The sequence below is a fragment of the Orcinus orca genome, chromosome 13 (genome assembly GCF_937001465.1).
Source record: "Orcinus orca chromosome 13, mOrcOrc1.1, whole genome shotgun sequence".
NCBI classification, from domain to species: Eukaryota; Metazoa; Chordata; class Mammalia; order Artiodactyla; family Delphinidae; genus Orcinus; species Orcinus orca.
In genome coordinates this window covers 6,343,953-6,371,204 of record NC_064571.1, presented here as the reverse complement: position 1 = coordinate 6,371,204, position 27,252 = coordinate 6,343,953, and the positions used below count along the sequence as shown (strand labels likewise).

At 52.7% G+C, this 27,252-nt stretch overlaps 1 protein-coding gene across 5 annotated transcripts; it reads right to left on the bottom strand.

The window, feature by feature from the left end:
- Positions 1–793: 793 nt before the first annotated feature.
- CHST10 (carbohydrate sulfotransferase 10) lies at positions 794–27,252 on the bottom strand. 5 transcript variants are annotated; one of them, XM_049696085.1, is made up of 7 exons: positions 27,064–27,252; positions 25,091–25,160; positions 14,937–15,068; positions 8,432–8,523; positions 6,649–6,883; positions 4,134–4,422; positions 794–2,665 (listed from the first exon to the last, which is right to left on the bottom strand). In XM_049696085.1, the coding sequence occupies exons 3-7, from the start codon at positions 15,034–15,036 to the stop codon at positions 2,128–2,130; spliced, it is 1,254 nt and encodes a 417-aa protein (XP_049552042.1). In that variant the 5' UTR covers positions 15,037–15,068; positions 25,091–25,160; positions 27,064–27,252; the 3' UTR covers positions 794–2,127. The 5 variants fall into 5 exon arrangements, with proteins under 5 accessions (XP_049552042.1, XP_033257670.1, XP_049552044.1 ...); XM_033401779.2 differs by having other exon boundaries at positions 4,134–4,239; positions 27,064–27,245; XM_049696087.1 differs by lacking the exons at positions 25,091–25,160; positions 27,064–27,252 and adding an exon at positions 7,734–7,872 and having other exon boundaries at positions 14,937–14,976.

The following is a 27,252-nucleotide window of genomic DNA, read 5'->3' as shown; positions in this document are numbered from 1 at the left end:
CCCCAGTAACCCTCTGGGACCGTGTCCCCAGTCGGCGATTCTTTCTCCCGGGACCCCTCCCCGTCCTCCCCCGCCCCCCCAAACAGAGCCACCTGGGCCCCGGCATGTGGGGATCTGCCATCTCTGCGTGCACTCAGCCTCTAGGGAAACCAAATCTCGCCTTGGCTCTGCACATTTCACTGTTGACAGTTTCCAACATAAGACCCATGAAACTAAAATGTGTGAGAAGAAATCCAGTAAGAGAAAAGCGATCTAAGACACAAGCCTATTAAGTCAACCTAATATTATTAAACTTCCAAATTCAGGAACTGCCCTCCCTGCCTTAAGACCGCTTCTTGGAGGCAGAGTTGCTTCTCCTGTTTCTTTTTGAATCAGGCTGATGCTACTTCTGAGTGCTCACCTGCACATTCCCTGCGGGGTCGCCCTCTCTAGCTGCCAACTCCTCCTCCCCCTGCCCCGCCAGGTGTCTCCCCTGGGAATGAGCTTCGCTCCACCCCACAGAGACACTCCTGCATCAGGTGCGGAACGATTTCAACAAGCCTCTGCTAAAACACGATAGAAGAATGACTGATCCTGCAGCCTCTGCGTGTCAGCAGAGGGTGACGGGCCGCCACGCTGGCTGCCCCTCCGCCGGCGTGGCGGGCTGGCACACGAGCGCCTCTCCTCCACCGCCGGCTCGCCCGCAGCCATCACGCAGGCCCGCGTGCCCCTCACCGTCGCCAGGCCTCGGGGACGTCGCGTCCACACAGCACCTGACCTGGAACCGCGGCCCACGTCAGGTTGGCACGTGTTTTGTTTTAATTTCATGTTACTTTCACATTTACAAACTCAGGAAGCCACACTGAGCAAGGGACGGTGGAGGCTGCCTGGAGGAAAAGCTGGGCTCCTGGACCCTGTGCAGCCTGGACGCTTGGGACTTTTCGCAGGGAAACTCTCCCGTACCTCGAGGGACCTCGCTGTCGGACGGCACCTGAAATGGTAGCCGTGGCCTGCTCCTCAGCGCCTGGAAGGTGCGTTACTACGGCTGCCTCGGCCCAGGAGTTTATTGCTGGTGAACTTGATTATCCAACTTACAGTCCAGGATGACGGCATCATCAGAAATGGGTCCAGTGGTGCGCATTTTGCTGAGACGAAAGGAGACTGAAATGTGTAAGCTGCACTGACTGGGCAATACTGGCATGTTGCCCGTGTTTGCCGCTGGCCCCCAGGAGGGCCTGGCCTTGGGAGAGGCAGGTGGAGACCCCCCTCCCCGTGCCCATCCACACGGGACCATCAGAGACAAGAGGCAGACAGTCACCAGGGTGGACGTGCCTAAGCCCAGGGCAGCCCGAGCTCCAGCACTCGGCCAGCTCTGCCTCTTCCCAGGCTCCCTTTAAGGTCCCCAGAGACGTTCCCTTTCTCAGGTGGGAAATGTGTACACTCCCCTCACTTTGCAAAATTGGATCTCTTGGGCTGAATGAGATCATCACTTGGCAGGCAGAGGTCTGGAAATGTGGCCCAGCAGCACACAGGCATGTATTCTGAATAGATGGACTCCCGGAGAGTGCCCTCGAGTCATCCCTGAACTTCTCAGGAACAGAACAGTCGTGGAAAGAAGGGTCTGCCTCTGTGACTACAGTGGCGCCAAGATGAAACCCAGAGGTGTAATTACTCAGATTTGACCCTATCTCGGCCCCTGGGATGTGTGCAGACCACTGGCTCTTCCATCTCTCCTGAAAGCGCTGGGCGCCATGTCTACAATCCCCTGGGGACAGGCATGACCGCCCCACCGTCTGCGGGAGCTGCAGGTGTCTGACAACCGAGGGAGGTGACTCGAGGCTGTATGATTTTTCCTCCCGTCTGTTCGACTGCAAATGTTTAGTGTCCTTCCCCGCTGAGGAGAGCAAAGGCCCCATGGCACTGGGGCTGGGGTGGAGGAGGGAGGCAGGGCCCGCCGTGCACCTTCTGTCCAAACTAGGTCATAATGGTCAGGGTCCAGCTTCACTGGCCAAGGCACACCCAGGTCCATGGGAACTGGGGGAACTGTTCAGGGGGAGCGTGACAGAGCAAAGTGTCATTTCTGTGCCCAGATCTCCACCCGGTTAGCCTCTGGTCTAACAAAGATACTTGAACTCACAGTCCTACACATTAGTTTAGCAAAAAATCTGGCTTCTGATACCCAAAGAGTTTAAAGTCCCCTTCAAAACGTGCATAGAGGCGCCGGATGTCTCGTTTGCTGATACCCAGAAAGTAGTGCTCGACTTTGGTTCTGTTATACGCGGTGATGCCCGGGGGGATGGTGGGGTAAGACACCAGGTGGTCTATGCCAGCCTCTTTCAAGATGTATGGGGCGTCGTCCTCCAGGGTCTCGTGGTGACCGATGACGCTGTACTTGATCTCGCAGGGTGCGCACAGTTCCACGTATGTCACCCAGTGGATGATGTGGTCCCCAAACTGAAGGTCCAGCCACCTATGGTTCGGATCACCCAGGTAGCGCACAAAGTCCTCAAACTGGATGCCCCTGGTCTCCGTTCGGTTCCTCCTGTACTTCCTGATGATGCCAGGGGCAATCTCGTGCCTGTACCAAGGCTCAAAGCGGGGGTTGTGAACAAACTTATCCTTAAACGCAGAAATCAGTCTCTCGAAGGGATCTCTTACGATAAAAAACTTGAAGTATGTCTTCAAGCTAAGGGAAACAAATGAAGATGAAGAAGTTAACCTGATGCTGCTGGTGGTGCTGGCTGTGGGTTGTGAGGAAGAGTGAAGTGTGATGGCCGGAGCAGTGGCAGCCACCACACTGAGCCCTGTGCCAAGCACACTGCATGTGGCTCTTACTCAATCCGCACAGCCACCCTTGGAAGCAGATCCTGTTATGAACCCATTTTACAGGCTGAGGAAATGGAGGCTCAGAGACCTTAACTGTCCAAGACCACAGTACTCATCACCCCCGGGGCTGCTGTGAAGACATCTATTTAACCCATGTTTTGTTTCACTTGAGTAGTTTGAAACTTCAGGAATGTTTGAAAGTTTTGTTCCTGTGCAGAAAACCGTTAAGGGCAGGAACCCTGACTGAGTTAGGAACAGCTGAGGCCTGAGAATGACTCTAAGGGTACGTCTTTAAAAACTCAATTCAAAGTTTCCAGGGGAAGGAAAATGGGGGGCAGAGTAGGGGGGGAAGAGGAAAGGCAGAGTGAGGCTCCAGTCTCCAGCTGGCGGAAGGGGGTCTGGGGGAGCTGCCAGTGGGGGGGTGGCGGCGCAGGGGTACTCCCGTAAAGGGCCTGTACTGACAGTGACAGAGCGACGACGACACTGCTGTGATTCCGTGCGCTCACCCAGGGCAGAGACCCTCTCAGCGCTGCAGGTCTCAGCGTGTCTACTCTCACAAAAGCCCCGCAGGATCGCTGCTGAGGGGGGTGACAGGACCGCCCTCCCCCAGGAGGGTCTCTGACCTGGCATTTGACACCTGCCTTCTAAGGCTGTACACGTTGGCAAGAGTGAGTAACCAATACTGGAAGCAATGAAAATCAAGTAGCTGAAAAGCAAGGGAGGTGAAAGATCATACGGTGCCCTGACACTGACTGGCGTATTATGTACCTGTTCCTTTTAAACCTTGTTCTACGGGGCCATACCACAGCTGTCAAGACAACTGTCCAATCAGCTAAGGAACTTTCCCGATGCCGGTCTCCCTCCTTGCCGTGGTTGGTGAGGCCTGTCTCTCTCCACCTCTGCTGGGTCCAGCCGATCCCGCCACCCCCCCAGGGGCAGCTGCCGCCAAGGCAGGCATAACACCTTGGGAGAAAATGAAAAATGAAGTGGGGTTTCCCTGTAACCCAAATCCCTTTCTTATGAAATGAAGGTCATGTTCAGTAAGAAATCCATAAAACTTAACAAAATCAGAGCAGAACAAAAACGACCACTCATTTCTATAAGACAGTTACGCAACCTTCATTTTAATAGCCTGCATGAAGGTTAGGGTGGAGAAGACATTCAGAAATTCTCACAAAGACGTGAATTTAAATGCGCTGAACGCTGGGCGTATGCCCGGCTGCCTCTCACCAACACAAACCAGTAGCTCTTGGAGCCATCTGGGAAACACGGCAAGTACAGAGCCGAGCCTGCGGGGTTTTATCGGCATCCCCCTCCCCTGCTCCTACCGCTTCTGAATTTCTGCATCGCTGAAGGAAGAGAGACGCGGGAGGCCGTTCTTCTCGTGGTCGTGCACCACGCTTTCAGGGATCTCTTCGATGGAAGGAAAGGCTCCTGGGAGGCAAACAGGGAGAGGGCGTGTTGGGGATGCTGCCTTTAAAGACAGATGCCCGTCTCGAAGCCCGGGCCCGCGTTCCCCATGGGCCATCCCAGTATCCACGTTTAGGTCTTTGAATTTCAACTGTTTCTGCGGGCAGGATGAGAGTGAAGAAAAGCTTCTGGTGATCCACAGGCCATCTGGAGGAAACAGACGAGTTAGGAGGAGGGAGAGGGAGGGAGCAACGGCTACAGCAACGAGCACCTAAATCGGGTTCAATCTGCCACAAAAGAAAGATCAGTGCCTGCAAGCAGAATGCCCAAAACCTGCAATACTGACTCTGCTCTGGAACTGGGGGAAACTGCCAGAGAACTGGGACCATGAAACCCACAGCCAGCAGAAATAGAGACACAGAGGTAGAGATCAAATGTATGGACACCAAGGGGGAAAGCGGGGGTGGGTGGGATGAACTGGGAGACTGGGATTGACATACAGACACTACTGATACTAAGTATAAAATAGGTAACTAATGAGAACCTGCTGTATAGCACAGGGAACTGTACTCAGTGCTCTGTGGTGACCTAAATGGGAAGGAAATCCAAAACAGAGGGGATACATGTATACGTACAGCTAATTCATTTTGCTGTACAGTAGAAACTAACACAACATTGTAAAGCAACTGTACTCCAATAAAAATTAATTTTAATAAAAACAACACACTGCTGATCCATGCCCGCAGCTCGGGCCCATCACTCCCAGCATGACATCACCCAGGCCTAAGAGGTTCCTAGGTAACCTCACAGCATCCCAGACTGGCAGTGGCCAAGAAGTGTGGTGCTGGACAAGTCAGGCTGATGCTGTGCGAGTGATGTGATATATTCGAAGCACAGCTCAGAGGAGGACACGGGGTGTCTGAGGAGAAGGCAGGGCAGGGCTGAGAGCCACAGCTCCTGGTCCAGGCTGCAGAGTGGAACCTGGGGGGCCCATCCTAGGGTTGGAGGGTTGGGCAGGTGCTTCCCTCTTTTCTCAACTTAGACAAATGGAAATAAAGCATCATTGTGCTGGGGTGCTAGCCAAGCCTCTGCAACCCTTCATGTGCACCTTTGTGTTAACCTTGCCATGTTAAACTCAGAGTCTGGCGGGGAAGGATCTCTGTTGGGCCATCTAAGCAGTGATCACAGCCTCCCAGAATATTTAAGCCCCGATCCAGAACCCTGTGCTAATAAGTGCAGTGGACGGATGGCTATAAAACAAGCAAGATGCACATCTGCTCTCACGGGGCCCACAGAGGAACCAGCTCTGAGGATCTGCACCTGGATCTGCTCTGGTACCTGTCGCCACGCAGGTGCATCTACGGACAGCTGAAGGCAGCCCCGGGACTGTCCTTCTCCTATCACATGGCCTGGCAAACCGCTCCCGTTTCTATCCCGCCCGCATCAACGGGTTCTTCTTCTTCGAAGTCTGATGCGTCACACAGTGGTAGCAAATCTAAGACTTCTGTACGTTTGTTGCTTTAAATCTGATTTGTAAGCTCATTCTCCGATGTCAAAAATCCAACGTACTGCCTGATTACTCAAGAAGTGCACTGATTATAAGCAGAAGATGAGGCGGGTGTCTCCCTTTTCTTCCCCAACGAACCAGGGAAGAGGCCGAATGACACCCAACTCCGACACCACCTCTGAGAGCAGCGGCAGGCCTGGGGGGGCGCGGGACGGAGAGCCCGGGGCCATGTCCCATGGGGCTCCGAGGTCTGATTCCTGATCCAGGAGTCACACGGCTGTCTACTGGAACTGTTTCTTTTGAAGCTGCATTTAGCAGAGCCCATAATTATCTTGGGTCAATTCAGAGTAACTGGAGTTTAAACAAACACAGTGTCTGAGAAGAGTGGTGAGGAGTCAAAGCCTGTGGTGCGTGAGGGGCACTCTCCAATGATCTGATTTGTTCCCAAGTGAACACCAGACTTCCTGAAGCAGGCGGATTAAACCTCCGAATACGGATGCTCAGTGTAAGATGGGGACGACTGCAGGTGGGGAGGCCCCCAGACCCACCAGTGTCCGGGTGTGGGTCCTTCTCAGCACAGGAGGGCAGCCATGAGGACAGCTGCTGGATGGCCCAGTCAGCGTGGAGCCCTGACCTCCCAGGACAGAGTGAGTGACTCGCAAGAATCAATGCAGGGACTCTGAAGAGAGGCAACGGGACCAACCGGGCAGGCAGAGATAGGGAAGCCAGGAGGCCCTGACCGTGGGTGGGGAGCGCCTGGGTGAACCCCGCCAACTCCTAACGTGGACACGAACAGGAAAAATGCCGGCACGCTGTCTGTGAGTCACCGGCCAGTCCCGGGCTCCTCTCTCGGCCGCCCTCCCCCACTCCCCCGCCCTGGCCCCGGCCACCCTCCCTGCAGACCCTGAGGTCCAGCGAGGACGCACCGTTCAGCACGATCAGCACTTTCTTCCACTGGGTGTTGCCCACTTTGGGCGTCTGGCAGAAGAGAATCTCGTGCTTGTCACAGACGAATATCCGGTCGAGGACAAACTTGGAGACGGCGGTGTGTGAGAGGTTCCTCAAGGTGTCCTCCCTGCACACGTTTCTGACGAGTTCCAGGCGTTGCATATAGACCAAGGGTTGAACGAGCCGCCCTCCCGGCAGCATATTCCCGGTCAGCTGCAGGGAACGGAGATAAAACGGGCACAAGGGCTTCATTAGCAGAACGCAGCATGCCGGGCATTAACTCACGGAGGCCAGAGCCTGGGGGCTGTTGCCACAGAAGCAGCAGGACGGAGGGCGTGAGTCAGCGCCGCGGCCCGGGGTTCAGGCTGCGTGGATGGGCTGGACCACAGTGCAGCCAGAGACGGCTGACCCTGTCCCCTCATGCTCAGCTTGGACAAACCGCGGGGGCGGGTGGGCTGCCTGCCTGTCGCTGTGCTGATGGCATAATGGCAACGGCAGGATATCCTCCGTTCAGTGATCTGAGGGAAGGCCAGCTTCTGCCCCCTCGCTCTCCCTCCATGTGACCTGAGTGTAAGTATGTGGCCTGGACCTAAGAATCTGCTGTCTACACAGGCGGTGGCTGTTTTGAAGATAACCTGGTACCTTGGTGTATCTGGTTTATTAATTTAAGAAAACACCTTAGGTCACTGAGTGTGGGTTTTAAAAAGGCAGGTTATTCCACTTCCTCAGGGCTGAGCACACTATTACGTTTCTCTGACATGCGGCTTCAGGTGAGGAGAGGGGCTCTGCCTGGCCGTCAGGTCAGTGGTACCAGTGGTTTGGCTGCTGTGAGCAGGTGATGGAGCCCATCAGCACTGGTTCTGCTCTGAGGAGTCACGAGACCAGGTGAGAAGATCCGCGTGAACTGCGGGGTGAAGGCTGTGATGCCAGAAACCCAGGGCTGTGCTGTCCAGACTTTGCTGGATGCTTTCTGTTGACCTTACGTGCAGCTCATGGGCAGGACTGTCCCTTCTCTGAGTTTAATTCTGGGCCGATAAACATCTTTAGAGCTGGCTCTCCTCACCTTATTTCTTCCTGCACGAGGGCAACCTGAACCTTCCATCCAGACCCGGCACAGGGGCCAGCAGGGGGAGAAGGGGGTCTCAGGAGTGCGCCCCTCACCTTGGCTGGGGGACGATTAGGAATTTACGTGCAAAAGGAGCCTGGGGAGAAATTGGAGTCAGAGTGTCAAGGAAGGTGAGCACGGGGAGAGGTCAGCGGCCCTGGGCCCTGCTGCTAACCCCCGTGACCCTGGATGGTTAGCTTTCTTCCTACCCTCAGTTCTCTCATCCACACCCCCCGGAGGCTGGACTAGCTGCCCCGTAACTCCAAAGTTCCAGGACTCCCAGGATTCGGGGGCAGAGACCTTTTCCCCTGGTTTCCTACCGACTCGCCCAACATCCCCAATCCACCCAGCACAAAGCTCATTCTCGGCTGGGCGGGAACTCAACACAGTCAACACTCCAGAGCACCCACAATGCACAAGGCCCACCGACCAGGACTCCCCCGGCCAGACACTAAAAGCAAGCGGAAAGGTGCAGAAGCAGCGACTCTAAAGCTGAGCATGACAGTAAGTGGAAACCAGCTGATGAGGGCAGGGAGGGAGGAGAGGCTGTTCCCCGTGATGGGGGACCCGCTGGGGCCAGAGGGGTGAGCAGGTGAGAGGGATACGCCAAGGAAGAATGGGTAGAGGGGTCAGTGCCGCGGCCTGGCTGTGCCCACCTTCAGCTCCTCAGGGAAGTGCGTCTCTCTCAGCGACCTCCCCGCGTCGGGCGCGGCGGTCAGGAACAGAAACTCCTGCTTGGCGCTGTAGGCTAGGAGACATAGAGAGGTTAAAACATCTTCCCATGGAGGGGCAGACACCCCGATCAGTGCCACAGCCCAGAGGCCCCAGGAAGAGACCCACACAAACACACCCAAGTGATAGCTGACAAGGCGCAAAAGCAATGCGGTGGGGCAGCATCTTTTCAACAAACGGTACCCGAGCAACTGGACGCCCCCAGACAAAGAAGGAGCCTTTCCCTAAACCTCACCCTTTATTCAGGATTAGCACTTAAATGTGAAACAAAAAACTATACAACTTCTTAAAGAGCATAGGAGTAAACCTTGAAAAAACGGATAAACTGAATCTCATCAAAATTTAAAACCTTTGCTCGGCAAAGACCCTATGACGAGGATGGAAAGACAAGCTACAGACTGGGAGAAACTATCTGCAAACCACACGTCTGACCAAGGACTGGAATATCTAGAATATGTAAAGAGCTCTTAAATCTCAACAGTAAAAAAAAAAAAAACCGCAAACAATCCCATTAGAAAATGAGCAAAACAGGAACAGACATTTCACCAAAGAGGATCTAGAGGTGGAAAAGGAACATATGAGAAGATGTTCAACGTCATTAGTCATCAGGCAAATGCAAATTAAGACCACAGTGAGATACCACTGCACACCTATCAAAATGCCTGAAACAGACTCCAAAAACTCCAAATACTAGTGAGGAGGCAGAAAAAGGAATCACTAACACATGGTTGGTGGGAATATAAAATGGTACAGCAGCTCTCAGAAACTCTAGAAGAAGCAGTTTCTTGAAAAATTAAGCATTCAACTACAATATGACCCAGCAATTGCATTCCTGGGCATTTATCCCAGAGAAATGAAAAATTATGTCACAAAAACCTACGAATGTTCACAGCATTTTTATTTATAATAGCCCCAAACTGAAACAACTCAGCTATCCTTCAACAGGTGAATGGTTAATCAAACACTGGTACATCCATGCCATGGAATACTACTCAGCACTAAAAAGGAACAAACTATTGATACACACAGTAAATTGGATGCATCTCCAGGTGACCCTGTTGAATTTAAAAGGCCAATCCCCAAAGGTCATATACCATATAAAACATTCTTGAAAGGACAAAATGGTGGAGAGGAGAACAGATTAGTGGTTGTCAAGGGGGGAGGGGGCAGGGGTGGGGGGTGGGGAAAGGGTGGTGGGTGTGGCTACAGAAGGGCAACCGGAGGGATCCTGGTGGTGGTGGAGACGTGGTGCCTCGTGACTGCATCCTTGCCAACACCCTTCTTGTGACTCTGCACTGTGGTTTTGCAACGTGTCACACGGGGGCAAAAGAGGAAAGGGTACGTCAGACTCTCGTACAACTGCACGTGACTCTACAACGATCTCAAAATTAAAAGTTTAATTAGGAAAAAAAAGCCAAGTCAGCAGTCAAGTTAGTGCTCACACATTATTTTTGAAATTTATGGGAACTGAAATCAGACTAGAGGAGTCTTACAGAACGCTACACCAGAGTAATCGTTTACAACAAACTGATTTGGGGGAAAACCTTCGGGTAGAATTTGAAGGTAACTGTCAGATCTCTACAATCAAAGAAACATTGCTTTCAAAGTTTTGCAAAGCCTGGAAACATTATTTGAATAAAAAAGTAGTTATCAAAGAAAAGCACAGAAATTAGCATAAAAAAGCATAAGCAAAGGCATATTTCACTTTGTTAAAAACATCAAAACCAACTCCTCTTGGGTCATTACTACCTGCACTTTGCAGGCTCTCCTGCAGCCTCCCCGCCTTCAGTCTGGCTGTTAAAGACCCCCGCTCCCCAGCCAGCCCCGCCATGAACGAGCCCCACCCTGACGTCCTCTCAGTGCAGAGGGGAGAAACCCATCCTCCCAGAGCCCCGTCAATAATAATAACCCACCTCCCACCTCTCATGCCTCTGAGCTCTCCGACTCCAATAGAAATCTCGGCCACACACCTCTATGAATCCACGGAAATCTTTTCTCCTTTTCCCTGTGTTTGAGTTGAAATGCAGCCCTAACCACAGGTGCGCACAGGAGCTGCTCTGCACCTGCCGTGAGGACAGGAGGCACCACGGACCGCGTGAAGACAGACAGGGCAGCAGCACCCTTGGCCCCAAGGCTCCGGAATGCACCCCGAGGGCCACGAGGCCAGCGTCTAACCTCCTCCTCCTCTGCAGCCTCACCTGCGAGCACCAACGTGCTCAGGGAAATGGCACCTTCCACTCCCATCTGGTCACCTCATGTGCCAACATCTCTGACCAGCACAGCGACGCTCAGCACTTCCACCGGCCGCACGGGTCCCCAGAAACCTAAGCTTCCTTAATGACATATTAGATGGACAACGTAGCGTGAATTCCAAACAACTGACTTAACAGTGAATTTTTGAAAAGCGCCTATTCCACACACTCAGAAGCATCCAGAACGGGCTCTGGTAGCTGAGGGACAGCTCACCTTCCAGCCACACATGTCGGCTATTCGTCCGCCAATTTTTAACTGTTTTTTTTTTTTACCTTGAACATCCTGGTATTTGCTCCCCAACTCCCCTCAAACCCAATTCAACTAGATTCAAATAAAACCGACAGCACACCTTATGTTGGTTCTGCTTTCCCACTGCTTTGCTGACAACCATGTATTTTCAGCGGGTGCTGCTGTCGCCACTGTGACCAAAGGGCAGATCCCTACCCCACCCTGAACCCCAGGGGCGAGACGCCAGCTTCAGGCCCAAGGATCCTGATCAATAGGTACCATCAGCTGTCTTCATAACGTGAGCTCGCTTTCCTTAGAGACATCATTATATTTGTTTTACAAAATGTCTTTAAATTTGCCACGTGCAGTACTGCTTTGTTTTTCTAGACAGGCTAGCATCCTCTCAGCTCCCTGACCTCTGTGTGTCCAGCTGCCCAGGGTCACCACTGCATCACACGCTGGGCAGGGGGCGTGCAGACATCGCATCACAGGTTTTGACCTTAAGGGGCTGGCAGCTGAGCTGAGGCACAAGATTAGGAAGAAAATCAGTGTCTACGCATACACACCAGATTCACACGGATGTCAATTCTGTGTTCAAGTCTCAACACACCACGCCATCAAACTCCCACCACTGAATGGGATTTATTTCCCTATGACAAAGTCTAGTTCAAAACGACACTGAAATCTGTTAAAGAAGGATTCACTGTGGCTTCACTGCTGAGCCAAAGAGAGACCACCACTCACACACACTCACTCACACACACACACACTCACACACACACGGCTTTAAACAGCAGCTCAAGACAAATGTGCTCTTCCTACCCACTGGGTGGTAGGGAACTCATTAAGAACACGTAGGTGAGGGCTTCCCTGGTGGCGCAGTGATTGGGGGTCCGCCTGCCGATGCAGGGGACACGGGTTCGTGCCCCGGTCTGGGAAGATCCCACATGCCGCGGAGCGGCTGGGCCCGTGAGCCACGGCCACTGGGCCTGCGCGTGCGGAGCCTGTGCTCCGCAACAGGAGCGGCCACGACAATGAGAGGCCCGCGTACCGCAAAAAAAAAAAAAAAAAATAGAACAGGTAGGTGAGAACTGGATGCTGGAACAGAGCCCACTTCCCAGGGGACAGAGCTGGAAGGAGCTGCCCATAGACACTGAGGGCACCCAGCTCCCTGAACACTGAGGCCATGGATCTGCCGCCCACTTTACAGGGATGGAACTTCCCCACACAGGACACCACTGTGTGTTAGCTACTTCTTTGTGATGACAGTTCACAGTGGGCTTCTGGTTCAAGAGCAAAAACACTGAACGTGAGTAAAATAAACTCCAACACATGAGGAAATCTCTCATGGCCACACATTTACCAACCTCCCCGGTTTCCTGTGGGAGCCCGAGATCCACTGTGGGGGTGAGCTGCCTCTCAAGACAGAGGGGACCCGAGGCCTGAGCCACAGTACTCCAGGGGGCTGAGGCCTGAACTTCTGGGGGGCCCGCTCCCTGCTCAGTCACCCAGGCCAGCAAGACACCATGCATGTGGGCTCGCTCCCTGCACCCGAACCCAGCCAGCAGACACCCGCCTTCATGATCGCAGCCAGGGACTTGGGGACAATTAGATAAGATCTGTGTGGTCAAGAAAGGTTGGGTTATGTTTGAGTCCAACAACAAAGGGTTAGGGTTAGGGTTAGGGTTAGGGTTAGGGTTTAGGGTTTGGGGTTAGGGTTTAGGGGTTAGGGTTTAGGGGTTAGGGTCCTTACTCTCAGTCCACAGCATGACACAGGGCTGCATCCCCACTGAAGACCGGCTCCTCCATGCTGCCCAAGGGGGAAAGGGGAGCTGGCTGGTGAGCTCTGGCTCTCACGTTCCCTCCAGGAGCAGCCCGCCACCAGGCTCCCATGCACGGAACCCCAGCAACTACGCGGGACACCCAAGGGCACGAGGACCACCATGCGCCTCATGGGGCTGGAGCCACTGGTGAGACCCTGGTGGGCGCCCCTAGGGCAGCAGCAGACCTTCTCTGCAGTTTTAACATCCTAAGGCCTCTCAGCCTTCTCTGTAGGGTCACCTTCCACCCATTCACTTTCTGCTCCCCTTCCCCGAAACTTCTCAAGCTCCCACACTTTTCTGAAAACACTCAGCATAAAACCTGCCCCATCACAGCAGCGACACCTCGTTTATCAGATGCCCCTGAGATGCGAGGTGCTCTTCAGAGGCCTTGCTGCTAGATCATATTCAAACTCAGAGACACACGTCTTATTTAATTATTTTGGGTGGAATATAAAATATATTACATACACTCCTCATTTTTAAATAAAATAAACCACAAACAATTCAACCTCATGGCTCGCCTTTCAAGTGTCTCCCTTACCAGGAGGTGACACTAAAGGAATCACAAGTGAAATGTGTAGACTCAGTGACACCATTTCATGTTCTCTGCAGCTTTGTTTCTTGTGCAGTTTCCCAGCCACGTTCCCACTGGCGGTCCTCACCTGGGCCCCCCGCCTAGAGATTCTGCCCCCTGGTCTCTGCTGGGCCTGGGCAGCAGGAGGTATACACAGTCCCCATGCGATTTTAAAGTGCCCTGGGGACCAGAACCACTGCTCTAACTCTTAACAAGGGGTCTCCACTATCGGTGACGTTAACTGTTGGGGGGAGCAGCCCCGCAGCAAATGGCTGGGCTGAGATCTGCAGCTCAGATTCCAACCACCTTCCCAGATTTGGTCTGTGCTGTCCTGACAGTGGCCCTGGTTCCCAGTGTGACCGTGATTAGCCGTGATACCCCGTGATGCTCTTGGCCACCCCAGATGCCTGCAGCTGTGACTCCACCTTCCCCGGGCTGTGAAAGCCTCTTGGGCTCCTGGAAGATGAGGGTAGGATTGAGATGACAGCCAGTTGGGCCCCGATAACGTTACTGACCTGAAACTGCAGAGCTGAGAACCACCCTGGGGGCTTATTTCAGCACCTCCCTCTTCTGCCTGCAGATCTGCCTTCCTACCTTGCCCCTCTACAGGGAGGATGGAAGCAGGGGGTGTGGGGCATTGGGCGGCCTCAGCCTAGCCGGGGACACCCCCGGCGGCTCTCCAGGATAAGCAGGGCCCGGAGCCCGCTGGCCACACAAACGGCACGGGCTGTGCACCCCCGGGCGTAAATCAGCAAAAGACTGGTGTGATCCTTTTCTACTTCCCTTCCTCAAGGGCCACCGCCTGCAGGCGGACATGCCAAGCCTCGTGCAGGATAAAGACGCTGTGCACTTCCTCCCTATCAGGATGGCGGCGCCAGGACACTCTAAGGCTGCTCACGAGCCTTTTCAGCATCTCCCGTGCGCCCTGCCTCATGCTGCCCCTGAAGGAGTGGCCTCAGGGCTCAAGATGACTGTCCCCACAGCTCCTCACTCGTGCCCAGCACCTCACAGGTCACTCACAGGGCCTCACGGTGCCCAGGTCGGGCTTGGAGCTGTCAGAGCAGGGAGCATGCCCATTCCACAGAAAAAATACTAAGGCCCCAGTAAGCAAAGGGCATGGGCACGAACTAGACGCAGCTCTTCTGAGGCTGGGTTGCGTGCTCTTAATATGTCCTCATCTGAACGCCTACATCAGGTCAAGGGGAGTTAAAAAAAATCCTCGAGGACAACCCAACACACATATATTTAGACCACCTTCCTTCCGGGGCGCTGAAGGTGACCTTCAAACACATGGCCACCAGCAGGCAGCATCACGGGGCACATACGCAGCATCTCTCAACGACACCAAGCAGGGCTGGTGTCCTGCGAGGGGAAAGACCCCTTCATCCCCGTCCACCTCCTCTCCCGAACCTCTGCAACATCAAGGATTTAGACGCCATGACCTCCGAGGCCCTTCTGGGTCAGAGTCACTCATCCAAGCAGGTACCCAGGAACAGTACCACAGCAAGGTCTGAATTTGTCAAAATCCATTCCATGAGGAAGTGTACCTACCATCAGGGTCCTTAAAGGTCAGTGTGATGAACTTGCTGGCCACCATGAACATGAAAATCACCCAAAAGCATGTGGCCAACAGAAGCCACTGGTGGTGCATGTTGTCAAATGTCAGCCATTCAGTGCTTCCTCCTGGAAAACACAAGCAAAATGCTGCTTACAAGTAAATCAATTAAACAAGGTAATAAAAGAATGGGCCATTTCAGTTAATAGCCTCAATACAAATATTCCTGAAAAATTTTCTATTGATACCAAGGGTGTTTTGACTTATTATTTAACTTAACATCATATTTTTAATTAATAGCAACTTATCAAGTTGATAATTAAGTAAAATTTAAAACACTTTACCGGAAAGGAGCCATTTCTGTTTGGTCTTGGAACACGTGATAAGACTTCACTTCTGCAGATGTGCCTGTTGACTCTTTCTGGCCCAGGCTACTGTGTCCCTGGCATCTGGCACCTGCCAGGGCCTGGAAGCCGGGGCAGGAGGGGGCCTGCCGCGGGCCGGACCTTTGGGTAATCCTCAGAGGGCACACGCCACCCTGAGGCGATTCCAAGCAGGCTGGGTTTAAAATCCTGACTCGGTGACAAGCTGCGGCCACACCCACTGAGCTGCAGAGAATCTCTGAAACCCGAGAAACGAACCCCGGAGCGTCCCGGCTCGGCCCACTTGCCCGCCAGAGCCTGGGCGGAACCTCGGGGGTGGGCGTTTCTCAGGCTATCGCTGCCCTGGAGTGACGTGGGGCACCTGGGTCCTCAGCGGGTCACACGGTTACACTCTGCTGCAGGGGACACAGAAGAACCGGAAGTCGCCCTCGATTCTTTGCAAGAGAGACAAAAAAGTGCCTCGTGTCACCTTTAACACGGGGCTTCCTGAAGCCAAACCAAGCCACTTGGAGAGAGAGACCGCGCTGGGCTGGGTTGGTGTCTGCCGGCTGTCGGGCCGTCCATCACCCCCGGGCAGCAGGGAGCTGGTCTGTTGCACGTGCGCTGACGGAGCCTGAGTGCACCCGGTGGACAGGGCTCACGAGGGCCCAGGCGTCGGCCTTCCTCCTGCCTCAACGACAGATCCTTGCCTCTGAGGCCTTCACTGCGACCTGGATTCCCTCCCGCGAGGGGTTCTCCCCCCGCAGTCCAGCCCACACCTGCACCTGCATTCTCAGGCCTCCACGCAGCAGGCGCACCATGTTTCCCGGGGTCCCCTGGTAGGGCTGCCACATTAAACACATGAAAACACGGGGTGCCCCGTGAAGTTCGAATTTCAGGTAAGCAAATCATTTTTTAGTACTTAGTATAACTATGTCCCCAGTACTGCGTGGGACACATTTATGGTTTAGAAAGCTATTTGCTGTTTCTCTGAATTCCCAATTTGCCTGGGTGTCCTGCATTCTATCTGGCAACACTACCTAATGAGGGGGACACCGCTCCCGCTCTAACTGCCTGAAGCAGCTGGCCTGTCTCCCTGTCCCCTTCTGCCACGCCTCGTCTGGGGCCACGTGGCACAAAGCAGAGCCCTGGAGTGCCCCACCGCTCGCTAGCTCTGGGACTCAGCAAGTCACTTACCCTCCCTAAGCTGTGGCTTTCAGTCCCTGAGACAAGGCCCTCCCCCCTCCAGGATGGTCACGAGGATTAAATGAGAGACTGCACCAAAAGGACCACCTGGCCTGGAGCAGACCCTCTACAAACAGAAATCGGTCGGTCCCTCGGCACCCTTGGTGACTTTCCTATTTGACTGACACATACCTAGAAATTAACCTCACAGTGTGAACTGCCCAAGAGAAGAAAAGAAAGGCCAGACCCTCAGCCCAGGCTACTGGCTTTTCTCTTCTAGAGACAAGGGAGGCACAGATGGCCCAGAGGGCACAGGGTCCCTCAGGGCTGAGTCCGCTGAGCTGGGCCCTCGGAGACGGGGATACTTGGCGGGGTCCATCCTCACCAGTCACTGAGGAAGCCCGGCTTCAGGCCTTTTCTCACAGAGGGGCGGAGGGACCAGTGTGGGCTGGAGAGTGGGTAAAGAGAAAGCGGATGAGCTCCAGGCAGGTGGTCCACAACGTGCCCAGAGGCATCTGTGTCTGTGCACCAGTTCTCGGGAAGATTGAGGCTAAGGAAGAGGCCCTGGTGCCGAGTGGCCCAGGGCTTGTGGTTCACACTGTGCCGTGGCAGAGTGAGCACAGACACAGGGGAGTCACTGGGGTCTGCCCCCCTTACACAGACACCTCACCCTGCAGGGCAGGGCACAGAAGAGCCCCGGCTGGCACTCAGCTTTGCCCGGCTCAACCTGCCGACCTCCGGGCTTCCTGCCCCTGGGCGCCACCCAGGCGTCAGGCCGGTGCTGGGCACTGCACTCGGGAGGTTTTGTGATTTAAGGATCTGATCTTTCCTATGCGAGCTAGTCACCTGAAGGGATCTAATTCGAGTCCACCCGCCAAGCTGGTTCACCTCCAGATAAAGGTAGGAAGACAAAGAATAAACAGCCGGACATGAAAATGCGGCTCCCACCATCTGCCCTCCGGGAAGCCAGGCGGCTCAGGGGCAGGATTTCTACCTCTGGGCTGCTTGGAAAGTGAGACCTGCACGGTCGTAAAGCTCCGCCTGCCTTCCTAACCCTGGGTTTTCATGTAAAGTCAGAAGCAACAGCTACTTTCACCCAGAAGCGGGGGTGGGGCAGGGGCAGGATTTGGTCCCTTCTTCTCCGTGTTGGTGTCTGGGGGTTAGTCACAGAATAGCTCTCTGGGCCCCCTACTAGATTAGGACAGAACAGCCGCCTGCATACCCACCAGTGCGCTGGGAGGCCCTGTGAGACAGAGGCTGTCAGAGCACCTCGGCTGCAACGTACAATGATTCAGCCCGCTGCTGCTTCTTCCAGGCAGCAATTTTATTTCCAGAAAGTTCCACTTCTAAAGTGACTTCTGCTAAACTCCTACTGCACTAAGACATCCAGAGAGCCCTCTCCCCTTCCAAGCCCGGCCACGGCATCGGGATCAGGGGAGGGGGGCGTCTGCAAGGCACCCACCTGCCTCTCACCCCCTTCACGGCCCGCCTGGGCCGGGCAGGGACGGTGCCCAGGACACGTGGGGATTGTGATGCGGCTGCAGATTTGGGAAGCTCCGCGTGCATAAACCCCAGCCCCCGCCAACATCTCTTGGGAAGCAGAGTGTACGGCCAGCACTTAGCATGCAGGCCAGACCCAGGCCTGCCAGTGACCCCGGTGCCCTGCTGCGGTCCCTGCCCAGGCCACACAGCCTGTGGTGGTCACTGCGGGGGCCTGCGCTCGGGTAGCAGGGGGTGGGGAGTGGGTGAAGCGCTCTCCCAGCCACTGGGCCCCGGAGGGAATTCCCTGGAGGTCCAGTGGTTAGGACTCGGCGCTTTCACTGCCGGGGTCCGGGTTCAATCCCTGGTCGAGGAACTAAGATCCTGCAAGCCGTGCGGTGCAGCTAAACCAACCAACCAGCCAACCAACCAACCAACCAACCAACCAACCAACCAACCAACCAACCACTGGGCCCCTGTAAACGCCAGGCAGGGCCTGCTCCCCCCACTGCACAGCACAAGGCAGGCTCAGCCCTCCCTGCTGGCCACCCTGGTTTGCCCTCCATCCTCACCTAGTTTCACTTCCTTCCCGGCACCCACCACAGCCTGAATCTTCTGCTTCCCCTGGTGGCATGTGAGCTCGTGCTGGAGCACCCCGGCCAGCACAGTGCCCAGCGCACCGCAAGATGACCTTCGCTATTGCTGGATGACGACATCAACCAAGAAACGACCGGGAAGACTTAGGAGAGCTGGCAGGTGCTTTAGAAGACACCTGGCTCAACCCTCCACCCCAAGGTCCAAACTCTCTAAAGTATGAGGCCCCCGTTCAACCTCAAAATACTTTTCCAGTCTCCACGTGAGTGCTTATATATTTAACATGCGATAACTGAGACTAGAAAACAACCCAAAGCTACTAGGACCTCACTATTACTTGAAAATAAAATTCTATTTTATAAGTCACGCACTCACATGCATTTGAATAGACATACAACTACTGTTCTATGTCTACAACCTACTGACCAGGGGATAAAGAAAGAATGCTGCAGTCCAAAAAAAATTTTTTCTAAAATTTAAATAAAACAACGCTGAAAGGCGGTAAGCCAATTACATAGCTCCAAAGTATCAAGATACATCAGTAAACAAAAAAGGGCAAGTTGCAGAATTGAATTATGATCCTATTAGTTAAAAAGAATTATATATATATATACATGTGAACGTATGTGATTATATATACACGCAAACAAACACACACACGTGTGTGATGCACAGAATAACATCTTGAGGATGAGTGGAGTCATTTTTTACTTCGTACAATTCTGTATTTTAAAAACATTATTGCAAAAAGCATATATCCATTTTATAATAAAAACCAATAAAATACAGAAAATACCACCTACATGTGCGGACCCGGGTGTTTTTATTTCTGCTGTTTAATTTTTTTTCCTACCTGACCACCACCAACAGCAGTTTCCTTACCACTTTGTAAAATGGGGCAAAGGATGGTAAATACTTTTCCAGCCAGGAAAGAATGTGGTGAATGGACAGGCAATATGTATCTGAGTGTTTACGAAATACATCTCTGTCTTCACTAGTTAGTTTTTAATTCAGTTTTTAAAATGATTTAATATTTGAAACATAGAATAATATAACAAATACTTGTTTTCAGATGCTCAGTTCTAATAGTTCTGCTGTACGTACTTGAGTCTTTTAAAGGAAATAAAGGGTGACAAATGAGCTGGAGCCCCTGCCTGGCCCCGCTCCCCTCCCTCCCCAGATACCCTCCATCTGGGTGATGACACTTTCACTACATCAAATACGGCTCCTCTCACAGACGCAGCAAGGTTTGGGAGGCTGGTCCTCCCAGTCCAGATGAAGGCAGGGCGGACTGGGGGAGGGGAGGCGAGCTTCCCCCGGGCTGCGAGGAAACACTGCATCACTTATTATGTTTTTCAGGGGGCACATGCGGTGGTACAGCCGGGTGGAGAGATGGACCGTTTTTAAGCACTTAACTTTTTTTTCTCGTGGTCTATAATGAGAAAATTCACAAATCACACACAGACTCAAGTGAAGAAGCTGTCAAGGTAGAAGCTGGTTAAAAATTTAGACGAACCAGGACTTGCTCTCCAAGTCCCATGCTGACCAGAACCAGTGAGACTGAAGCCCGGGCCCCCGCCACATGACCCACCCCTCAGGGCCACTATCTCTACACTTATGACATCCGACACACACACACACACACACGAGGAGACGTGCACCTGCATACATTCACACACACACACACACACACACACACGAGACGTGCACCTGCATACATTCACACACACACACACACACACGAGGAGACGTGCACCTGCATACATTCACACATACACACGCGCGAGGAGACGTGCACCTGCATACATTCACACACACACACACACACACACACGAGGAGACGTGCACCTGCATACATTCACACACACACACGCGCGAGGAGACGTGCACCTGCATACATTCACACACACACACACACACACGAGGAGACGTGCACCTGCATACATTCACACACACGCGAGGAGACGTGCACCTGCATACATTCACACACACACACACACACGAGGAGACGTGCACCTGCATACATTCACACACACACACACACACACACACGAGGAGACGTGCACCTGCACACATTCACACACACACACACAAACACGCGCGAGGAGACGTGCACCTGCATACATTCACACACACGCGAGACGTGCACCTGCATACATTCACACACACACACGCGCGCGCGCGCGCGAGGGGACGTGCACCTGCATACATTTTGAAGGACACACTAACCGAGAAACGATCAATTACCAAGCTCATCACAAAAAGGTGTCCTCATTCATCCCACAAAACAGGCGCAGGGACACAGCACCGAGCCCCAAAGCACCCCCCAACACGCACACGCTCCTCGTCCTGTGGAGCTGGCAGGCTGCTGGGGGGACCGGCAGCCACCAAAGACTCTACCTAAGACGTGAGATGAGGCAGAGGACGCGGTGCCGTGAGAGGAAAGCACAAGGGCCGCGACCTGGCAGACGGAGGGCAGGGGCGGCACAGAGACCTACAGGGTGAGGGGCGGAGACCCAGGCACCGGGCTGCAGGGCAGCACAAACGGAGGCCCAGGCGCAGGCACGAGCTTCCCGAGCTCGGCCAGAGAGGTGCCCTGGCAGACGTGGTCAGACAAGGCTGGGCCCTGGGGAGCGGTCGCCTTGTGGGTGAGAGGGGATGGGGTACAGTGACCTGACTTACATCTTGGAACTATTTCTCTGGCAGCCAAGCACAGCGATCCGCTCAGCCATGCCCCAGCCCCGAGGTCACTTCCACAGGCCGCAGGTGGTGCTCCTAAATGCTCCCCATCACATCACCCTCTCGATCTCTGAAAACCCGCCAATGAACCAGTAAGAGCCACAGTACCTGAGGGGCTAGGCTTTGACGAATCCTACGGAGGGGTGTGTCCACTTGGCCAGGCAGCGTTTCTGCTCTGCGATCATCTGCTAAGGTGTCCGACCTCACGTTTAGGGCAGTGGCTCCCAGTCCGGGCTGTGTACTGGACCCACCTGGGGAGCTTCTGAAAACTACAGCAACACCCTGGGCCCCAAGAACACCTGAGCAGAGACAATGCAGACCTGTGGAGGAGGATCTAGGCAAACCTGTGAGGCTGAATCTGGGCGAGTCTGAAAAGCTCTGCTCAGGATGCCAGTGAGCGGCCAGGCTGAGCTGCTTGCTGGTCCAGCCCCCAGGCCTCCTCAGCTTCTACTGCGCCCGCTGCCCCCTGGGGAACTCATTAAAATGCAGATTCCAGGCCTTTTAGCGTAACAGCTGTCTTCCCACCACCTCTTTACAGTAATGAGAAGGAAAACCGTAGCAAAAGGGTGTGTCAACTGAGACTGTCTACTGAGGATCTGAATTACCTGTGCTCTGAATAAACAGCTTAAAGAGACCTGATTAGAATAAAGACCTCCATCACTGTTCCCATTTACTCTCCTTTCCAGCCCTCCCATCTATAGGTAACCAGCCCCTGTAGAATTTTGGGCTGACCTTGGAAAACTCAGGAAGATTTGCCCCATTTTTTTTTTCAACAAAAAGAAAGTCATTCCAAATTCATGTAGCCCCAGCTCCTCCCGGCCTGCCCGCCATCTGCCATCTGCAGTGTTTCCTTGAGCACACGAATTCCCCACGGGTCTGCCTCCTGTCCACGGGCAACAGCCTTGAGGCTCATTGTTTCCGTCTGCAGAGAGTCTGGGGCCTGACACCCACGGTCCTCCCTCCTTGGCTCTGGAAGGGCCACTGCTCTCCCTGCAGCCAGGTGACAAACAGCCTTTAAAGAGCCTGACATTTTCTGTAATTAACTCTCCCTTGTTCAAGGAGCCAAGACAACTCCCAACGTGCCTCTTGCAGCTAACAGGGATGAACCTGAGCGCGCACCCTGGCCGTTTGCAGAGCTTTCCTACTCCTGATCATTACGTGGGATTTGCACCTCTCAAGATGTCAGGCTCTGAAACTAAGCCAGAAGGTTGGCTCTTTGAAAACTCACAAGGCAGAAGCGGTGGTTAAAGAACTGACGGACATATGGGGAAAGCAGGGTCAGGTATGCAGGAAGACCACTAACCATGCACGAAATCCTAAGCTGCTTCTCTCTCTCTAAACCGTAAGGAAGACAGCACACATTTGATATGTTTGTAATGACAACAGTGACTCTGGTACTATTATCAACTTTTGGTGCAAATTCGGCCTCCCTTGCACTTTCAAAATGATGCTTTTTGAAAGCATCCATTTTGCTCAGCTGCCAGTGGCTTCTCCCCCGTGTTCGAGTTGTTACCCAAAAGCATAATCCTTCTGAATTTGTGCAGAAGAGTTTGACTCCCACCTGCCTAGTTCCACTTGTTTTTCTCCTAGTTCTATTTTTTTTTTTTTTTTTTTTTGCAGTACACGGGCCTCTCACTGTTGTGGCCTCTCCCGTTGCGGAGCACAGGCTCCGGACGCACAGGCTCAGCGGCCATGGCTCACGGGCCCAGCCGCTCCGCGGCATGTGGGATCTTCCCAGACCAGGGCACGAACCCGCGTCCCCTGCATTGGCAGGTGGACTCTCAACCACTGCGCCAGCAGGGAAGCCCTCTCCTAGTTCTACTTTTACTATGCACATTCACTCCTCCTGTGGTAAATAAGCCCATTTAACTGTTCCAAACAGAGTTAAAACATTTTTGAAAGCAATTGGCCTAGACGTGCACACAAGCACACAGATAAATCTCACAACCGTGGTGCAAAGGAAATACAGCAAAAATAGAATGAGATATATGACACAGTGCCATTTACGTAAATTAAAAACGCAGGCACTGAAACCAAAAATACACGTTCAACAAAAACACAGAGAAAGAAGAGGATGACCTTTCCAGTGATTTCTTATGTGGGTGGACGAGAGGAAATGAGACTGAGGAAAGGGAATTAAAAAGGCATCCACAAGTAAACAAAACAAGGGGCCCTGCGGATATCAGGGATGGTAACCGAGGAGTTAACTTCCATTCAACTCCTTGAATGTGAAGGAGACAGAGGGACAGACAACTAGACAGAGAAAGGAGAGGAGATTTAAAAAACCAAAAAACAGCTTTTCCCCAAATGTTATTCATCCATTCAGCCATATTTACCAAGGGCTTATTCTGAGCCAGGAGCTGTTCCTGGCTCTGGGGATACAGCAACCTACCCGCTCTGCTCTCATGGTGCTTGTTTCTAATAGAGGCAGACAGGCCATAAACAGATAGAGCCATTAACGCCTAGGATCACACCAGGCAGGCGCTAAGTGACACAGTTAATAACACAGAAGGGTAAGGGAGGAAGGGGCACCTCGGTGGAGATGATGTTGAGAAGATGTTCAAACAGAGGGAGGGGACTCATCACGCAGCACCTGGCAAAGAGCTTGGTCTGGGTCCCAGAATCCCCAAAGCAGCAAGGAGGCTGGCATCTCCTGTGCAGAGTGAGCAGGACGGCGGGGGAGTGGCCCAGATGAAGAGCCTTGTCAAGGGCCCTTTACTGAGTTGGAAACTCCTGGACCCCCGCCCCCCATCACCCATGTACCCCGGGGAAAGGATCACCTGCCCAGCGTTCAGTTTTTAAAACATTCATTCAAAACCTATCCAGACAGCAAAGGAAACTTCACGAAAAGAATCTGGTCATGCACAAGGACCCGGTAACCCCGGGAGGACAGACAGGGAGAAGGGAAACAAGAGACAGCTGAGGCTGGAGCAGCGGGGACCCTCCACCACCAGCCCTTTCGATTTTGAACTAAAATGTGTTCCCTAATCAACAAAATTATTAAATCACCACTTAAGAAAATAAAATGCTGCGTATGAATTTATAAAATATATAAAGTCTAGGGCTTCCCTGGTGGTGCAGTGGTTGAGAGTCCGCCTGCCGATGCAGGGGACACGGGTTTGTGCCCGGGTCCGGGAAGATCCCACGTGCCACGGAGTGGCTGGGCCCGTGAGCCATGGCCGCTGAGCCTGCGCGTCCGGAGCCTGTGCTCCGCAACGGGAGAGGCCACAACAGTGAGAGGCCCGCGTACCACACACACAAAAAAATAATAATAAATAAATAAATAAATAAATAAATATATATATATGTATATAAAGTCTTATTACAATCACTGTGAGCTTTAAATTCATAGTAAGCGTTTCTCTCAATCTAAGTTCAGAAATTTCCTTTGTCTACTTGGCCATCGTCATTACAATTTACCACCTCAGAACGACTGACTGCTCATCCTTTAGGGACCAGAATGGAAACCTACTCCTCACTCTAGCCAGCTGGAGAATGAACTGGAGGTGAAGACAGATTCTCAGGAGTGATGATGACGAACAGCAAACACGTCTTCGGGGGTCGCTGCAAGCCAGGCACTGCACTCGGCAGGTACCCAGCTCACCTAACCCCCTGCCTAAGCGGGTGCTCCTATGATGATCATGGTTAAGAAAACATTTCTAAGAATCCGTATACATACTCCTATTTACGAGTTTAAGCTTCCAGAAATCTCCATATGAGCAAGAAAGGAGAATGCTATGTGACGTGGATCTCAGATAACTAGTGAGGTGTCCACAACCTCCCTTCCATACCTTCTTAGGCCTGGTCCACATCTCCTTGCAGTATCTGCTTTGCCTTGGAGGTTCCTGGCTCCTCCTGTCTCTGTACAGGACGATTAAAAAAACAAAAAAGCACCATTAAAGGTTATGAGATCAACTTACTGAACACAAGTTGCTTTATACTTGGGAAACAGTTAACCACTTTGATTTTTCAAGTATACTTGCACGCCAGGTCTCTTACAGAGGGGGGTTATCTTTGGATGGCTTGGCAGATGAATAAATATTCTAAACGTACCAAAAGAGCTAGCTGTTTAAAAGATTCTTCCCTGTCACTTAGTATGAAAAAATGAAATATTTTTTGGAGCAAAAATAATCAGATCCTATTATACATGTTTTATATGTTTGATATTGCATAAAGGATTCCTGTATAAGATGATCAAATCTTTCAATGCAAGATGTTCACGGGGTTTTGTATTTCTTCAAGCTATGACACCCTGGTAAATTCTAGCCAAACGTCATATCGTGAATGAATAAATGGAAACAAGCCAAACTCATGGACTTAGAGAGATTACAGATTTAATAGAGCTACCTGGCAAAATAAACATCCAACTGATTTAAAACACAATAGAGCCCGAGCTGCCTGGGATGATTGGAGCAGTCTAGCTGTGCTTCCCTTTACTCTTATGAACTCCATATTAAAAGGAAAAGCAATTTTATGTTACAAAGACGGAAAGATTAAGATGCAGATTCTTCCAGACCTGTATCAGGACAAAACACTCTCTTGGCTTCTATGATCTCTCAGGTCCTGCATTCACCTCTCTCCCCCGTTTCTATTCTACTGTATAACCTCAAGCATTTGAAAAATGATCTGAATATAACTGCAAATTGCCCAGGATAGTAACTAATTCTTCCCTTTCTCTGTTCAGTTTTGCAAGAACTCCAGTTTCCATTCCAGGGAAGGAGAGAATTTTTCTCTTAGGTATTTCTTGGAGACTCTATCCTTGAGGGTCAAAAGCAAAGATGGAAAGATTTTTCTTTCCATCTTGAAATTCCCATTTGGACCCAAGATGGACTTTGCCCTAATTATAATGGGAAGAAAGAGAGAAGATCATTTCCCTCTTCGTGTCTCTTCCTCTTAACCCAGTCAATGAAAAGAATGAATAAGCCTGGAGCTAAAGGGAGCTCTGCCTGGTTTTAAGAATACCTGAGACATTTCTCACTCTGGCAGTGAAAACTGACCAATAACCAACTCTTTATGGTCCAAGGCCCCAGACTTGGGGTGTTTGAGACCAAAAAAACCCTTTATGACAGTGCTGCCTCTCAGCTAACCAGAACCTGACTGCGCTGCTTTGCACTCAGTGCCCGGCCCTTTCCTGCCTTTTGCAGACGTGGAAAATAACAAGGCAGCTTTTGGAAGATCTGGTTCATCTTCCCAGCCAGAAGTGCAGAAATTTATGCCTCCACCTCCAACTTCTGACAGGCCTCTCTTCCGTCCAAATCTGAGCTGAGGGCACCCGGGAGCCTACCTGGCAGGACACACGCATTTCCAACCATCCTTTCCCCTCCCACCCGCCAGAGACGTGCCTAATTGTGCACTTAGGGAAGCTGCACATGGCCCTTCTTCCCTGGCCTCTCTCTTCCTCTGTCTGCCTGCTCCCTGCACCCAAGTGGAACATTTTCTTCCTCTTTCCGCCTCCAATTACAAATGCAAATTCTCAGGCAAGGATGAAAGAAGTAAACTATGGATCACCGAGTATCAATGATGCCACGATCACAGCATCCCCAGCAAGGACGCCGCCTCATTGCATAATTAACGTGATGAAGGTTCTCCTCTTTAACCCCACGAACTAGGGAGGCCCTCAAGTCGCCAAACCACACTGGGATATCACTAGCAAACAGAAGCCGGTTTTCCCCCCGTTTTCCCGTCCACCTGGCGTGTTGTGGAAGTCGGGGTCCGGGAGTATATGACGCTCATCCCCCCGCCCCCCGCCCTTCCCCGAGCTCACCCTCTGTGGAGCCGGAGCCTGTCGCGGCCCTCGGGCCCTTCCGCGGCCCCAGGGGCGAAGCTCGGCTCGGGCCTCGCGGGCCTGGGGGCAAGGCGCGCGGTGTCCCGGTGTCCGGGGAGCGCTGGAGGCCCGCCCGCCCGGAGGCCTCGGCGCCGCCGCCCGCCCGGCCCGGGATGTGGCGGCGGCGGC